General features: G+C 37.7%; 3 protein-coding genes across 3 annotated transcripts; all 3 read left to right on the top strand.

Moving 5' to 3' along the window:
* The first annotated feature begins 4666 nt into the window (after positions 1–4666).
* Positions 4667–7269, top strand: LOC126800949 (actin). Its single transcript, XM_050528381.1, has 5 exons — positions 4667–4817; positions 5292–5360; positions 5473–5866; positions 6263–6876; positions 6980–7269. Exons 2-5 carry the CDS (start codon positions 5301–5303, stop codon positions 7043–7045), a joined length of 1134 nt encoding a protein of 377 aa, XP_050384338.1. The 5' UTR covers positions 4667–4817; positions 5292–5300; the 3' UTR covers positions 7046–7269.
* Positions 7270–9178: 1909 nt separating this feature from the next.
* On the top strand, positions 9179–12019 carry LOC126798421 (dol-P-Glc:Glc(2)Man(9)GlcNAc(2)-PP-Dol alpha-1,2-glucosyltransferase). The gene is made up of 8 exons (XM_050525384.1): positions 9179–9453; positions 9542–9630; positions 9803–10136; positions 10301–10565; positions 10720–10857; positions 10960–11164; positions 11380–11522; positions 11611–12019. The coding sequence occupies exons 1-8, from the start codon at positions 9364–9366 to the stop codon at positions 11868–11870; spliced, it is 1524 nt and encodes a 507-aa protein (XP_050381341.1). The 5' UTR covers positions 9179–9363; the 3' UTR covers positions 11871–12019.
* Positions 12020–12139: 120 nt separating this feature from the next.
* On the top strand, positions 12140–15963 carry LOC126798423 (pectin acetylesterase 5-like). The gene is made up of 12 exons (XM_050525385.1): positions 12140–12487; positions 12578–12660; positions 12773–12902; positions 12998–13077; positions 13180–13269; positions 13354–13478; positions 13863–13923; positions 14239–14292; positions 14392–14469; positions 14546–14651; positions 15036–15181; positions 15667–15963. Exons 1-12 carry the CDS (start codon positions 12256–12258, stop codon positions 15787–15789), a joined length of 1308 nt encoding a protein of 435 aa, XP_050381342.1. The 5' UTR covers positions 12140–12255; the 3' UTR covers positions 15790–15963.
* The last annotated feature ends 856 nt before the right edge of the window (positions 15964–16819 follow it).

The following is a 16819-nucleotide window of genomic DNA, read 5'->3' as shown; positions in this document are numbered from 1 at the left end:
TGTAATATATATGATCATACGTTTGATGAATGTCTCAAAAAATTTCGAAGAAAAAACAACTAAACCTGGTAACAATACACATATGCTATTTTTTGTAGAAATTAAAGTATTGTCAATTCGAGATCCTAGCTATATATCATCATTGATGAGCCTCACTTTTAGATGTTTACATGGTTGCATCAGTAGTTCAGTTCTCACAAGTACTCTTTCACCTTCTCACGTTAGAACTTAGAACTCACTATCTATCTATCTATCTATCTATCTATCTATCTATCTATCTATCTATCTCAGTAGTTCAGTACCTTAGTCGTAGCCAGCCACTTGCCTAGCTAATTCTCAATCATGAACCATCCACGTGATGAATCTAGTAGCGAGAAGAAATCTGGGACCATATGTATAGTTATAAACATTGCATTACACCTTTAATTGAACTGTATCATCCATTGCCAACTTTAGCAAGATGCCCTGTACTCATCTGCAGAAAGAAGAAGCTTTTCTTTCTTTGAGTACGATGGAAGGCTCATTGGCATTGCCCACTATCTTATGTCTCACTTCTTCAGTGACTCAAGCCAGCCCACACGAGATTTTCATTATAGATCATGATTCTTATGCAGTTCTTGGATCTAGATCTTGAACAAACAAATGTAATCGAATGCAAATCTTACGCTTTTTTAATCCTTAAACTTGCCCTGGTGGATAGAGCTTTGTTTTGTTTTGATGATGATCGAATCGGTGAACTGGTGATGTAGAAGACAAATATATATCTTATCATTGTTTATCATAACTTGCCTCGGGTACACCATTACGAATGATTAATAGGTTGCATAAAACCAATATCGAAAAAGTAAATTTGCGGAACACCTTAAATTTACTCAACTCATGCCCACGTTACAAATTAATAACATGCGTCTCTTTATTTAACTATAGTTCAACACTAGTTAACTATCATTATATATTATATAAATAATAACTCATTTATTTTTGAAAACAAGAAATAAACTTAACTCATTCTGGGTTTTTCACATTGGTAAAACTCACTATCCACCATGGGAGGAGCTCCATCGTTCTTATTCAATAAACCTTATCCTGAAAAATATTGTTCACGCTTCACACAATTCACGAGCCCCACTTCATAATTTGATTCTCATACATTTTTCTAATTCAAGGAGAAAAAAAAAACTCGAACTAAACCAAATTGTAGAAGCCACACCATGAGTCCATGACACCATAGCTTCACAGATTAAACAGATCTTTATATCAAGATATTGCCAATAAAGACCCTTCCCTGAAACCATGTCTCTGACTTCGAAATTTCGTGTTACCACATCCCACCTCAACCACAATGCCACCTCAATCAACAAACCAATTAAACAACCCTCAGCAGCTTGCATTTCAATTCATTGAGAATGAAAGACTGATCACTGGCCAAGATGTTGCTTCTCATTGTGTTGGTACATTGACGACGAGACAAGAGAGAAGGGTAGAGTTCCGCAACTGCTCATCTAGGTTTTAATGAGGCTAATTTTTGTTTTAATAATTCAATTGGGTTTTAAATTCAGAAAATAATAATAATTCAAACTTGCCGACCACCTGAGATCTGAGTTAACTCAGGGTGGTCGGCATATTTGCTTCTTATGGATTCATCAACTGATTATCATAATTATCTATGCAATGAAAAAGAAAAACACAAAACAAGTTCAACATGCATGATTATTATGCATATACTATACAAAAGTCTAGAGTAGAGTATTGAACAAATACATTAACATTTACTAGCCGCGGGTTGTCAAGAACTCAAGATGGCGTTGACGGTACAAATTAAGGACACATTCACTACAATATTAAGAGTCTCAAGAATTTTTTACGTGTCTCGATCAATGTCTAAATGTTTTACCAAGCGTACATATGTTTTAACTGATCGAAGACACATTCAGTATAAAACATATAATAACATGACATTTCTAAAAAAACTCAGCTGAACTTCAGTGATTTATCTCAATATTTCACTACAAAAAACACAAGCAAAGAGCATTAATGTAGCGTTTTTACGGTCATCAATTAAACCTTGTAGAACAATAGAAGATAGTATATTTGATAGTAAGGGTTATCGTTATTTTATAAGGACTCTACAAAATAATGCGTTAGAAAAGAATGACTATTTACTGATATTAACATATTTGACATGAGATAAACTGGGTTGAGAGATGAATTTGTTTCTAAATTCCAATGAAAACAAAATATAACTATGTACAAGTGACCATCATTACTGCACACACACACACATATAAACATGAAATAAAATTACGCTATCTCAATCCTAGCAACCTAAAAGCATGCAAGTTTAACGTTAAATCAACCCCTTAAATAACAACAATCAACGCAACCAAGTATTATATATTTAAATCCTTCTAAACTCTCATAAATATCAGCCAACGTAGTCAAGATATAAATGATATTTCATATAAAAATAGTCGACGAAACCAAGTAATTTCATTTATTAAGCATGAAGAATATAATTAAGTCAAACATATTAATATAAAAGTATAGCCGACACAGCCCAATACCCTATATTAACATGCAATCTATAATTCCCTTACCCACTTATGTTAACTAACACAATCCAAACACAAACAAGTTACATATGAATGAAGAACAAGAATCATAGATTTAAAACTAATAAACAAGCATGAATCAAATAACTAGAACATCATATGATAACGTAAGAACAATAAAACACACACACACACACACACACACACTAATAAACAAAACAGAAGGACGAAGAATAAGATGATGAAAGACATAAAGATTGAATTAAAACAAAAAGAAAAATTCATAGAGTTACACTTTTAGTTTGTCGAAACTCCGAGCACAACTACTAAGATTACACAAGAGGGCAATGGCTGAGGAGAAAGAAAAATGGAGAACTGGTGCAGCAAGAAGGAGGTACCCAACTTCTTAATTAAGTCTCCTATATATATAGGGAAAAAACCCTATAAAGTTGTACTAATCTTGACCCTTCTTTGAGATGATGCTAAAGCGATCAAAAGGCTTGAAATAACTGTCCATAATAGTAGAAGTCCAATTCGTGGCCACCTCCTTTCCTTTCTTGACTAGAATTGCTTTCTCTCCTCATTCTCGGACAATTTGACATCTTCTCAGTAAATCGAGCATAACTTGCTCCAGAAAATTGATCTTACTGTGATTTCAATGGCTCTGAAAAGTAGACTCATAGGGATTTTCATCGATATATTACTCATAGTTTTCCTCCAAATACATTTCCTACTATGATCCGTCGAAGTTGACTGTTATACAGAAATAGAATCCTGATTTCGGGTTTTATGGCTCCTTTTACTTATTTAAACACATATTCCTCTTATTTTGCTCCAAAGTACCTAAAACAATAAACTAAGTTAAAATGGACATTATTAAGAGAATAACTAAACTAAATGAGAGAGATAACATATTAAGAACGTCGTATTATATCCTTCTATCAAACACAAATGAATTGTGGCTCAAATGCGAGTGTTGATGGTGTGACCAACCCCCGAAATCCCACAAAACCCCACAAATATAGATTTTTAATATAACTCTTTGCTCATGTTTTTTGTAGTGTTTATAGATTAATGTTACCGACTAATACCCTCATTTTGAAGGTCAGCTAATGACTTTGATATTGTGTGAAGTCAGCGCTATGGAAACATTGTTAATTATGTTTAAATTTTTGATCAACTACAAATCAATACGGTGTAATACTATACCAAGGAGCACATAATAGTGTCTTCATCCACAAAAAAACATTTTGATTCGGAAGAGTACCACACTCAACACAAAGGACTCAAAAAACTAACTAATATACTAAAATCGACTCCAACGATTACATAGCTACTCGTGCAACCAAATAAATAGCCTTAACACCTTAACACAATTTGTTCCGACCAGAAAGTAGTTGAAATTTACTTTGTTAATTAAGCTTGAATTATTGAGCAGTTCTAATCAACTTATGTAATTTTCTTCTAAACATATATATTAAAAGTTACTATGTGAATCAAGATAGTAGTATAGCTTGAAACTCCTGAATTGAATTGTATATTTTTATTAGAGAATAATCAAACTCCTCTTATCATCACTTGAATCGTGAGAAGTAGCATTTTTTTATTAGAGAAAATCAAACTTTCTTTATCATCATTTTTTTTGCGGTACGAAGTCAATCAATTTAATAGCTCCGAAAAATAGTATAAGGAATAACACACTCATGAGAGCCGATAATAAAAGTTACTCCATATGACTATCCAACACCTAGTTGCACCTAGTTCCTTATCATCATTTGAGCTAACGTAAGGAGTAAGGATCATCAGTCTTTTCCGCACAGTTTTGCTTCATTTTCCCTATATTTCCCATCACGTTCAAACAATAAACAAAATGCATTAATTGGCCAAAAAGAAAAAGAACAAAATTCATTATAATGGAAAAGGGACACACTCGTAATTTTCGCTCGCAACCCCGGACAACTGGATCCACAAGAGGCCCAAAATCGATCAGACGCGTCGCCTGGACCGTAAATCCAGTTCTCATACTTGGCGAGACCGAATTTCCAGCGCATTTAAGGCGCATTTCATTTCGGGCATTCACTTCCCCATTTTGCATTTCAATTTCATTTCGATCGCCCATTTTGTTATTCCTTGGGTTTTTCTCGTCCGTTTTAATTTTTCTGTTTCCATTTTGAACCAACACTACACCCTCTCTCTCTCTCTCTCTCTCTCTCTCTAAACGCAGGCAGCTCAGCCTGAACCGCACCGTTCTAGGGTTTCGATAAGGTGAGTCTCTACGCCGTCTCGATCTGATTTAGCTCATATAATGTGCTCGGAATTTCATGTGTTTGCTTGATTTGATTTGAGTGTTCGTCGTTCGGGATGATTGTTGCCACATTAGGTTTCGATTATCGTAGTACTGAGCTGTTCCTGTTCGTTTTTATTTTGCTGGATTCGTCTCCTGATCTGGTTGTTTATAACTGCTGTGGATTTGGATTCTTGTTTTTTTTTTGTAGTCCGGAGTGAAAATCGTATGGATTAGTTTTGCTTTGTAATTTTGGCTTGAGATTATTTTAGGTTGGATTTGACGTGTGATAATGTCAGCTTCAGATTGGTTTTCGACTTTTCGTAATGCTATAATGGTGATAAGTAGCGATTGTTTTGCATCCTTGTGGTTGTGGGAGAGAATTGGCCTACTGATATGTGATGAATGACTGTTAGAAGTTTGTTTTGGTAACGGAATGATTGTTTGCTTTGCAGGTATAGAAGATGGCCGAGACCGAGGATATTCAGCCCCTTGTTTGTGATAATGGGACTGGAATGGTCAAGGTATGCACTAACAGAATTCTGTACCCACATTTCGTTTATCTGTTTTAATCGTAATGTTTTGTTGGTGTTAGCAAATGGACTTGTATTGATGAAACTCTGGTTTCTTTATTAGGCTGGATTTGCAGGAGATGATGCTCCAAGAGCTGTGTTCCCGAGTATTGTTGGCCGGCCCCGTCATACTGGTGTTATGGTTGGCATGGGCCAGAAGGATGCGTATGTTGGGGATGAGGCTCAGTCCAAGCGTGGTATTTTAACTTTGAAGTACCCAATTGAGCATGGAATTGTGAGCAATTGGGATGACATGGAGAAGATCTGGCATCATACTTTCTACAATGAGCTTCGTGTGGCTCCAGAAGAACACCCTATTCTCCTTACAGAAGCACCTTTGAATCCTAAGGCGAATCGTGAGAAAATGACCCAGATCATGTTTGAGACCTTCAATGCTCCCGCCATGTATGTTGCCATCCAGGCCGTTCTTTCCCTCTATGCCAGTGGTCGTACAACTGGTAAGTTCCATAGTCCGTTTAGATTTTGCATTAGCTATATTCTTAAGTAATATAATTTGGCAATTAAAGTGACTCCTAAACTAACGGTTCAATTGTAATAACTTGGCACCATATCTATTTATTGAATTGGTCAGTGGAAATCTTTTATCTGGGTTATTTGAAGGTTCAGCCTAATTTGTGTAGAATGATACTGAGACAAGATAATCAATCAATTTAGTTTTGTAGTTGTATGATGAGACGACATCAGCTAAGAAAATGAATGTCGGGTTCATAACTTGTGAAGGAATGCTAGCTACTATTGGATGTTTGATCTATCAAATACTCTGATTAATAATGTCTTAATTAATTCATCTTCGATTATCATATAATGTCTCTTGTTTCTATGTGTTTGTGCAGGTATTGTTCTTGACTCTGGTGACGGTGTCAGTCACACAGTCCCCATTTATGAGGGGTATGCCCTTCCACATGCCATTCTGCGTCTTGACCTGGCAGGTCGTGACTTGACTGATGCCTTGATGAAAATCTTGACTGAGCGTGGTTACTCATTTACTACCACAGCTGAACGTGAAATTGTGAGGGACATGAAGGAGAAGTTGGCTTATATTGCTCTTGATTACGAACAAGAATTGGAAACTGCCAAAACCAGCTCTTCTGTTGAGAAAAGCTATGAATTGCCAGATGGTCAGGTGATCACCATTGGAGCTGAGCGTTTCAGATGCCCAGAAGTCCTCTTCCAGCCATCCATGATTGGAATGGAAGCTGCCGGTATCCATGAGACCACGTATAATTCAATAATGAAGTGTGATGTTGATATCAGGAAGGACTTGTACGGAAACATTGTACTCAGTGGTGGTTCCACCATGTTCCCTGGAATTGCTGACAGAATGAGCAAGGAAATTACTGCCTTGGCCCCTAGCAGCATGAAGATCAAGGTGGTTGCTCCACCAGAAAGAAAGTACAGTGTGTGGATCGGAGGCTCCATCTTAGCATCCCTCAGTACATTCCAACAGGTTTGTTTTGTTGTTTTGGTGACACGACTCTGTAATTTTGTGCCAACCGCCCTTGATAAAGATTGTTAATAAACTATTAAAACATCTGATTTCGTTTGTGCAGATGTGGATTGCCAAAGCTGAGTATGATGAATCTGGCCCTTCAATTGTGCACAGAAAATGCTTCTGATTACAACCAAGGATTGGTGGACTTCAGTATCCCTATATGGAAAGAAAATGCTGCTTGCATTCTTGTTCTCTGGTTTCGTTGTCCGTTTTTCTTTGCTTTCTTTAGCCTTGATGTCTGAACTATTATGACCTTGTAGGTTTACTGCTGGATTATTCTGTAATTCCATTTAAGATGCTTTTATTCCAAGTGGTCACTCGATAGCAAGCTTTTCATTCTCGCCTGTATATTGTGATCTTTGAGTGATTGTTTAAGTGGCATTTTCGCACGAAGTAGCTAATTATTAGGATGCAGAATTTGGTAGATATTGTCAAATTATTAGTTTAAGCATAAACAGGTTGGCCTTTGCTGGATACTCTGACTTGATACTGCTCTTGAAAGACAGTATGTACATCGGTACATGTTGAATGAACCTGCGCTTGTGTCTCTGTCTGGCCGGCCCAGTTTCGTTGCTTCTTTTGATTGATAAATCAGTAGGAGTCTGGAAGATGAAAGATGAACCTGGGATGCTAAGACGTATTGAATCTTTAGTTCTGTACAGAATTGTAAGGATAACATTATGTTTAATTTCTCATATTCTGAAAATTCATTCCAAGAGAATTCTCGACTCTCGAGCATTGGACTTCGAAGACTATCGAGGTTGAGGCGTGGGACTCTTGGATCCCCAGATCATGAATATGTGACTCCTGTTTAAGGCCTGAATCACTGGTGAAACACTGTTCCGATGGTCGGTTAAGGTCTTTATTACCAGTGTCATATTATGGGTGCAAATATTAGCAGAGTTCGAGGGCTTGATTGTGCTCTACTGCTGTATAAAATTATCAATACAATTTGGTATGCTCGACTCTTTTTTTGACTCGATTGACCACAATTGAGCAAACAATTAACATACAAGCGAACTTGACTCTCATGTAAATTAGAAGAGTTTTTTTCACCAACAGTCCCTCAACTCTGGTGTACCTACCAATGTGATACCTCAACTCTTAATCGTACCAATGTGATACCCAAACTCTAGTATTGCTATCATTGAAGTACTTCCGTCAGTTTTTTTCAACTTTTCCGTTATCTTGGTGACGTGGCAGGTACGTGAGGCCCACAAAGAGGGTTAAAAGACAAAATTAACCTCATCTGAGAGGAGCAATGTTTTTCCCGCCCTTTACCTTGAGAAAGACACCCAACAATTCCAATTTTGGCGCCAATTTTCACTCCATACTCCTTAATTTGTGTCTAATATCTAAACTAAAGAACTACCGCCAACCAGTCAACCACAATATGATAAAACCTAGATCAATCTCATTTTCTATTTTTACCCTAGCACTTGTTAAACTAACAGAATAAATATATAAATTTATATGGAACATCTCATTTCCACAATCTCATAAGAATATAGAAACACATAACTTAACGAAATTCAACTACATGTACCATTAGTTCTTACAAGCAAAAATCATGGCAGATCAACATAAAAGGTGGCAACTAATGGTACTTAAACATGTATTTGAATTTCGTTAAGTTATGTGTTTTTATATTCTTATGAGATTGTGGAAATGAGATGTTCCATATAAATTTATATATTTATTCTGTTAGTTTAACAAGTGCTAGGGTAAAAATAGAAAATGAGATTGATCTAGGGTTTTATCAGATTGTGGTCGACTGGTTGGCGGTAGTTCTTTAGTTTAGATAAGAGACACAAATTAAGGAGTAGAGAGAGAAAATTGGCGCTAAAATTGGAATTGTTGGGTGTCTTTCTCAAGGTAAAGGGCGGAAAAAACATTGCTCATCTCAGATGAGGTTAATTTTGTCTTTTAACCCTCTTTGTGGGCCTCACGTACCTGCCACGTCACCAAGATAACGGAAAAGTTTAAAAAAACTAACGGAAGTACTTCAATGATAGCAATACTAGAGTCTGGGTATCACATTGGTACGATTAAGAGTTGAGGTATCACATTGGTAGGTACACCAGAGTTGAGGGACTGTTGGTGAAAAAAACTCAAATTAGAAAGAGAAAGTGAAAAGTAGAAATAGTTTTACTCTCTGTAAAGAGTTTAATAGGAGTTGCGGACCTTCACACTAGGCCTTGATTTACCTTACGCTGCCCAACCAATATAAATGCACCGACCCGAACGCAGAGTCGATACTAGTTCTAAAGAAACTGCAGAAGTCTACAGGGCTTGTAAACGAAATCGGACGTTGACGACTTGCAGTCAAAGGAGGGAGGACCCTCCCCTAAGTCAGTTCACTCCTGCAGATCAGCTCAGAATCCATGGAGCCAAACGCAGCCTTAAGGATTTGATCCCGGGGATTACAGTTTACAGAGAAAGATGGGTAGGATAGCTGTGGCAATGATTGTTAGCTTGTGGGTAATTCCCATCTCAATCCTTGTCAATCACATTGTTCCTGAACCTTACATGGTAAACGGCCTTTTTTATTTATTGATTCAATTAGATTCTTGGGTATGTGTGATTTTATTGACAAGTTATGTGCACCAATTATCTGTAGGATGAAATATTCCATGTGCCTCAGGCTCAGCAATACTGCAGAGGCAATTTCAGAAGCTGGGATCCCATGATCACTACTCCTCCTGGCCTGTATGTTCTTCTCTACCATTTCATGATTCTTAACATTCTTTTGAAATTGTTATTGTTCTAATTGGAAGATAAGAAATGGGCGTTGATTAGTTTTAGCAGATATGTTTGTTGTGTTATGTTTCGATTGAGAGCTGGAGATGATGTTGTATTGTGTGGCCTGATATTATTGCAGGTACTATCTTTCACTGGTCCATGTTGCTTGTTTGTTTCCAGGCATGTCTTTTCTAAAAGCAGCTTCTTCGTTTTCTGAAGGCTGCTCCACTGCGATTCTTCGCTCCTCAAATGGTGTGTTGGCAGTAATCTGCAGTTTACTTGTGTATGAGATAATTAGACATTTGAGACCAAATTTTGATGAGAGAAAAGCAACACTTTTTTCGGTGGTTCTAGCTATGTATCCTCTGCATTGGTTCTTTACGTTTCTCTATTATACGGATGTTGCATCACTTGCTGCAGTGCTTGCTATGTATCTTGTGTGTTTGAAGAAGAAATACTGGCTCAGTGCCTTGGTAAGTCGTTCTCTCAAATCTTTTCCATTAGTCAATGCATAATTGTTTGAACATATTGATATGATTCTGAACAACTAAGCATACCTATATATGGACTTATTATGTTGCATTTAAATGTTTTCTCTACTTGAATGGTGACTTTAGTTCGTTTCTTGTTCATGCAGCTTGGTGCCTTGGCAGTAGTTATTCGGCAAACAAATATTGTATGGATACTTTTTGTGTGTTGCAGCGAGGTTATAAATATTACTTTGGTTGGTCAAAGAGATAAGATAGATGTAGATGACGCTGACTTCTTAGTTGTTGAAAGTAGTCGGCCAACTCCTAAAAACAGTGTCTCAAACTTGAGAAAGCGGAAGGTCAACAGTTCAGCAGATACTAATATACATTCAATGCTGGCTTCAAGTGTTACTTCTCGACATTACAGATCAGGTTTTGTCTTCATATGTCATGATTTTTTGTTGATTAGTTAACCCGGCTATTATTATAAATCAACTCCAATTGTTGCTATTTATACCACTTGTTCATTCCTTTCCATAGATGTATCCATTCCTCAGTGCTTATTTGTAGTGGTATCATATTCCAGGTATTATGTATGAAATCAAGGCTATCGTTCAAAAACTGTGGCACATGAAGTTGGAGTTTTTGGTTTCTTTTAGTCCTTTTATTATGGTATTTGCAGCCTTTGTTGCTTTTATCCGTTGGAACGGGAGTATCGTTCTAGGTGTGTTTCTATCTTTTTGTGTTTTTTTCCTTGTTTTAAATTATTTAGCAACTGGATTTTCCTTTATTGCTGATGTCTCTTACTGTTTCCACATTTGATCAGGTGCGAAAGAAGCTCACACAGTTTCTCCACATTTTGCACAGATAATGTATTTTGGTATGTTTTCTGTTTTTGCTATGGCTCCAACGTATTGTAGTTTCAGTCACACTGCAGAGTTATTCCGGTCAATTTGGAAGAACAAGACCCTTGGTTTCTTTCAAATTTCCTTGGCACTTGTTACTGGCTTCGTCTCCATTCATTTTTTCAGGTTAGGCCTAGTTTTTATTGTTTACTTGATTACTTAAACCATTGACTGGCATTCAGTAAGCCTTCTGATATGATAAAACAATTTCAATCTGTTTGTTTTTAGGTTTGCAAGAAAGTCAACTATTTTTTCCCATGTCAAGAGCTTTCCTGCAATTTTTTTTTACTTCCTGCAGCCTATTTTTATATTATTCATATGTAGTTCATTTTCTGTTGCAGCATAGCTCATCCCTATCTTCTTGCGGATAATCGGCATTATCCCTTTTATCTATGGCGGAAGATCATCAAAGCTCATTGGTGGATGAAGTACCTTCTAGTCCCACTTTATGTTTATTCATGGCTTTCCATCATCACTAGATTGGGTTAGTATCAGCTTGTGGTCATCATATCCTCACCAACGCCTTGTTATGTTTCTTCTCTAAGTATGCATTTTCTTTTTAATAATGGCAGGGAAGTTTCAGAGGAAGATCTGGGTGCTGGCATTTTTCTTGGCCACTGCTGCAGTTTTGGTCCCAGCGCCACTGATTGAGTTCAGATATTATACTATCCCATTCTTTTTCTTGATACTACACATTCATATTGAAGATTACCAAAGTTGGCTCATCATGGGGCTTCTGTATACAACCGTCAACGCCTTCACAATGGCGATGTTCTTATATCGTCCATTCCATTGGTCCCATGAACCCGGGACACAGAGGTTTATTTGGTAGCTAGACATAGGGAGATGCTAAACGCCACTTCAGGTCTGCATAAATTTGCCACTTTGTGAGTAGCGGAAAGGGCGACTGTAGGTTTGTAAACTGGTTCAATTCCTGTGACTCATCAGAGATAAACTACGATTTCATTAAATGACATGTTTGTGCCGCAAGTGATATACCTAGTATTTTCAATGCCTTGGAAATAAATCTGTGTAACATCGAAGTGATCAAACATAGGTTAACACCAAGTGTGCGTATTAAGCAAATTGCTCTATAATCTCGTGGAACACCAAAAGTACTAGTAAGGCCGATAAAGGCCCATGGGTTTTAATTTTCCTGCCAAACAGTCGTTGCCGTCGTCTTGAACTCTCAAAGTGAAGCGACTGTTTTGACTGTGATGGCGGGGTCAACGGCGAACCTCAGATTCCGGAGCAACCTAGTGTGGTGGAGAAAGTGGGCCAGAAAGGACTGGGCAATCGCCATCGTGGCCTTCACCCTCATTCTCTTCCTTGTCACTCTCATCTCCAACTCTTCTTGGCGCGACGAGCCAATCTCTCCCTTCCACCCAACCACCGCCGCCGATTTGGTCGAGTTGACTCTCCTGCACGACGCCGAACGCAGAGGCGCCCGTACTCAATCTCCTCTCACCTCAATTTCAATTCTCTCCACTCAAACTGTTACCTCTTAATTCATCGAGTCTTTATCTATGATGATGGCAGTTTGCTTAGATGGGAGCGCACTCGGGTACCATTTCCGAAAGGGTTCCGGATCCGGAGCCCAAAATTGGCTGCTTCACATTGAGGTCTTGATTCAATCTTATTTCTTTATTGAAGTCACAGTTCTTATATTTAGCTTCTTTCACTTCATTTACATATTTGAGTTTGAAGAGGGGGAAAATTGGTGAATGGATGTAGGGCGGAGGCTGGTGCAACACAATAAAATCATGCTCTTTACGGAAATGGACTCCGTTAGGTTCTTCCAAGTACATGGATCGTAGAGTTCCCTTTTCCGGGATTTTGAGCTCTCAGCCGTCAGACAATCCTGGTAATTGGAAGCTTAAGTTTGTAATTTGTGTCAATGTACAAGTTGTTTTATAGACAATTGATGTGTTTTGATTCTACATGTGGAGCATTATCTAGACTTCTATAATTGGAACAAAGTCAAAATTCGGTACTGCGATGGCGCTTCTTTTGCTGGCCACCCTAAAAATGAGCCCACGGTGATTTTTTGTCCGCGGAATTTGTTCTTATATTTATTTGAAGACAAGTTATGGAAGTAAGCTAGTAGCTAGTTGTAACATTGCCTGCTCTTTTGATTGTAGACTGGATCAAAACTTTTCTTCAGGGGACAGCTTATCTGGGAAGCAATTATGGATGAGCTCTTGTCGATTGGCTTGTCCAAGGCGAAACAGGTATGTACTCTGTTTTTACTATGATATATGTAGTTGTTTAATTGATATGTGGTGCATTTCAGTTAATATGTATAAATCTCGCAGGCACTTCTTTCTGGATGCTCTGCCGGTGGGTTGGCAACTCTAATACACTGTGATGACTTTCGAGGTCTTTTACCCAGGGATTCGACTGTCAAATGTCTTGCTGATGCAGGTTTTTTCCTTGATGAGTATGTTTTATGTGTACTACTGTAGCACCTTTTAGCTAAATTGTTCAGTAATGAAGTCCTACGATAATACAGTTGTCTGAACTCTTGTAGGATCATATGGTTTTCTTCTTCTTCTTTTTAGTTGCATCTTAAGGAACCTATCATGCTTTGAATACTTCTCACAAACCATCTTCTTTATTAACTTATCAATCAAGTTTAAATGCTTTCCTATCAGGAAACATCCGTAATTTTCAAATTTTCAAAGTTAAGTATGTGTTTATAAACTGATTGTTAAGCATGTGTACCTCTGTAACATTTATTCTGTGCTAAAGATAGTGAATTAGTGATTATATAAGATAACGAGTTAGATAGAGTTTGATTTATATTCTTCTTCGGAAATTTCAGGAACGATGTTAATCAAAATCGGACCATGAGAACTTTTTATCGTGATGTAGTGGTTCTTCAGGTTATGTTCTGATTTTACTCCCGTGTAATCTCATGTGGTACTCGGTTGTGTAATGATATAACTCTAGAAGCAGTTAATGGAGCTAATATTGGTGCCCGTCAGTAGCCAAATTATATTTGAATTTTTGAGAGATGCATCTGCTTGTTTTTATTTGAGAGACATTAGACTTTTCATCCCCTTTGATATAATGCTTCTGAAACATATTAAAAGTAATTCATTCATTTTTCTAGAATACCCTTTAACAGTATCTTCACGGGGAACTGAGGCTTAGCACACTCATTATTGATATCACTTGATTGTTTATCATGTGATCAGGATTTAGCAACAAGCTTGCACAAGGATTGTGTTGCAAGAAAGGAACCAGCTAAGGTTGGTGTATGTTTTGCGGATCATAATTTGGAGGTCGCTACTTTTCTGCTGAGTATGGAACTGATATGTAGCAGTTATATCTCATTAATTGTTTGGCAGTGTCTCTTTCCTGAAGAAGTTATTAAACACGTTACCACTCCAGTGTTCCTCATCAACCCAGCTTATGATTTTTGGCAGGTTACTTTCCTGTGAACCCAACTTTGATTTGCTTGATCAAAATTTGATTCTCAATCCTTTATTCTTCTATCACTAGATACAACATATCTTGATACCTGAAGCATCAGATCCCCATGGCTACTGGAAAAAGTGCAAGCTGAACATCTATAATTGCAATCCTAGCCAGATTGAAATACTGCAAGGTAACTGGATATGCATATCATGATCAACACATATTGCCTGAAAGTCCACCGCCTGAGACTATGTAGAACAGGCAGGTCATATGTCAATCCTAAATGACTACGCTCTCATTCATTTAAAACACGGTGGCTCATTGCAAGTTTTCAGCCACCCATTTCAAGATTTTTCATTTTTGTGGATTAAAAAAGAAGCAAAATTAACAGCCTTTTTCAAATTGTAATCAACAAGGAATTTTGTGGGACAGACTCTTCTGAAACCCATGTAACAAATGCACGTTTAACTGATGGATTGGATCTATGCATTGGGAACTTGTAAATGGTTGTGTGATGAGGTAATAGGTATAAACTTTATTGTGACAAACTAACTCATCAATTTGTTGCATACAGGTTTCCGTGATTCTATGCTAAATTCACTGAACGAATTCCAAAAAAATAAGGAGGGAGGAATTTTTATAAATTCATGTTTTATTCATTGCCAGACATGGTATTCCGAGACATGGCATTCACCCAGTTCTCCACGAATAAACAATAAGGTGAGGATCTGGATGAAAGTTTTTTTTAAGTAGAATTTTGTTCCAGGAAGTACTTCATCTCTTGAGCGTGTTCCATTAAGATTAAAAGAGTCATCTGTTACATCCCTCCTCTTGTGATTGTTCAGTCCTCTGAGGTGCTTAGCTCACAAAGCTTATCATAGATGTATTCTTCCATACTTCTGGGGATGATGATTATGATATATTCGTATGGGAGATCTGTTCAGCAACTTGATACTGACAGGGAAACATTAGGACTAAACACTTGCAACCAGTCAACAGTTCATTTGTTTCATACATGTCATACATCTCTGGTGGTTTAACTTAATGTATTCATGTTTTGATGATCAGCTGCAACAGAAAGCCTATACTCTGTTTCAGCTGTATAGAATTGAAATATGGCTCTTTAATCTGTCTCTTGCCATAGAAAATTGGTGGCTTTGTCATTTTTTATAGCAAAGTTATTTGACTCATTTGAACTTTGACAGACAATTGCAGATTCTGTGGGTGATTGGTACTTCAATAGAAATGTTGCAAAGCAGATTGACTGCCCATTTCCATGCAATCCCACTTGTTATCATATGAATTTCACTCAATTTTCACGTGGTTGATTGGACTCGAAGATACATCCCACTCATGAGTGGTTATTCCCAAGTTTAGACCTGTACGATTTCAGTATACCCTGGTTGAAATATTCCTTTGTTGTCCAGAGCCTGTAGATACTGATAGCTGGTGTGTAGAACAGAACAATTTATTATACTTTTTTTTATATACGGACAGTTAATTGCAGTTGATATAATGTCCTTCGACCGCGGATTGCAGTGTTAACCGTAAGGATGGCATCTGTTGCATCTGTTTCCAGTATAATGAAAGACGCACAAAAAATGTAACCATCCGTTCAGAGAGCCGACCTCAACGTGGTAAATGAAACTTAAAAAATACTATGCAAAGACATCTTTTAACACTCTTCCTTTTAATGACACAATAATTTTTGAAAAAAGTTTACCATCGGTTCTCAAACTTTTATGGTAATGCCAATGTAATACTCTTACTCTGAGTTGTACCAATGTAGTACTCAAACTCGCAATTCACTATCAACGATGGGTCTGAGACCAATTTCAATTACGGCTCCGTCTTCTTACGTGTCTCGCATGTGACCACAAAAAAATGGTATTTAGTACCCAAACTCTTGTTCTGAGTTGTACCAATGTAGTACCCAAACTTGCAATTCGCTATCAACTTAGTACCCATATGAGCCCCAGGTCGTTCTGGTCCGACCCAAATGTGAACCGGGAAGGTGGGGGTGAGGGGAGTAGTGGGGGTAGGGGTGGAGTAAGAAGGAGGGTGAGGAGGCCGTAGGTGGAGGAGGTGAGTGAGACGATGTGGTGGTTCAAGGCGGAGTTACCGAGTTGGGAGAAGTCGTCATCGTGGTTGAAGAGATTGGAAGAAACACAACCCATGGTGTTGCTTTGCCTCGGAATCTGATTTCAGAAATAAAGTGTGGAATGAGTGAGAGTAAAGGAGAATGAGAAGAAGAGGAGAAGAAACAAGAGCAACCTGGGCTCGGATGTGTACTACGTTGATAGTGAATTGCAAGTTTGGCTACTATATTGGTACAACTTAGAGTATGGTTATTACATT

The sequence above is a fragment of the Argentina anserina genome, chromosome 6 (genome assembly GCF_933775445.1).
Source record: "Argentina anserina chromosome 6, drPotAnse1.1, whole genome shotgun sequence".
Lineage (NCBI taxonomy): Eukaryota > Viridiplantae > Streptophyta > Magnoliopsida > Rosales > Rosaceae > Argentina > Argentina anserina.
This window is presented reverse-complemented; position numbering and strand designations above follow the sequence as displayed.

Excerpts from the sequence above, each read along its gene's own strand:
- LOC126800949 (XM_050528381.1), top strand. The coding sequence starts at position 5,301 with ATGGCCGAGACCGAGGATATTCAGCCCCTTGTTTGTGATAATGGGACT. Across the intron at positions 5,361-5,472 it reads ATGGGACTGGAATGGTCAAG|GCTGGATTTGCAGGAGATGA; the intron begins GTATGCACTAAC and ends TTTCTTTATTAG. Across the intron at positions 5,867-6,262 it reads TGCCAGTGGTCGTACAACTG|GTATTGTTCTTGACTCTGGT; the intron begins GTAAGTTCCATA and ends GTGTTTGTGCAG.
- LOC126798421 (XM_050525384.1), top strand. The coding sequence starts at position 9,364 with ATGGGTAGGATAGCTGTGGCAATGATTGTTAGCTTGTGGGTAATTCCC. Across the intron at positions 9,454-9,541 it reads TTGTTCCTGAACCTTACATG|GATGAAATATTCCATGTGCC; the intron begins GTAAACGGCCTT and ends AATTATCTGTAG. Across the intron at positions 10,566-10,719 it reads TTCTCGACATTACAGATCAG|GTATTATGTATGAAATCAAG; the intron begins GTTTTGTCTTCA and ends ATCATATTCCAG.
- LOC126798423 (XM_050525385.1), top strand. The coding sequence starts at position 12,256 with ATGGCGGGGTCAACGGCGAACCTCAGATTCCGGAGCAACCTAGTGTGG. Across the intron at positions 12,488-12,577 it reads CGCCGAACGCAGAGGCGCCC|TTTGCTTAGATGGGAGCGCA; the intron begins GTACTCAATCTC and ends TGATGATGGCAG. Across the intron at positions 14,293-14,391 it reads CAAGAAAGGAACCAGCTAAG|TGTCTCTTTCCTGAAGAAGT; the intron begins GTTGGTGTATGT and ends ATTGTTTGGCAG.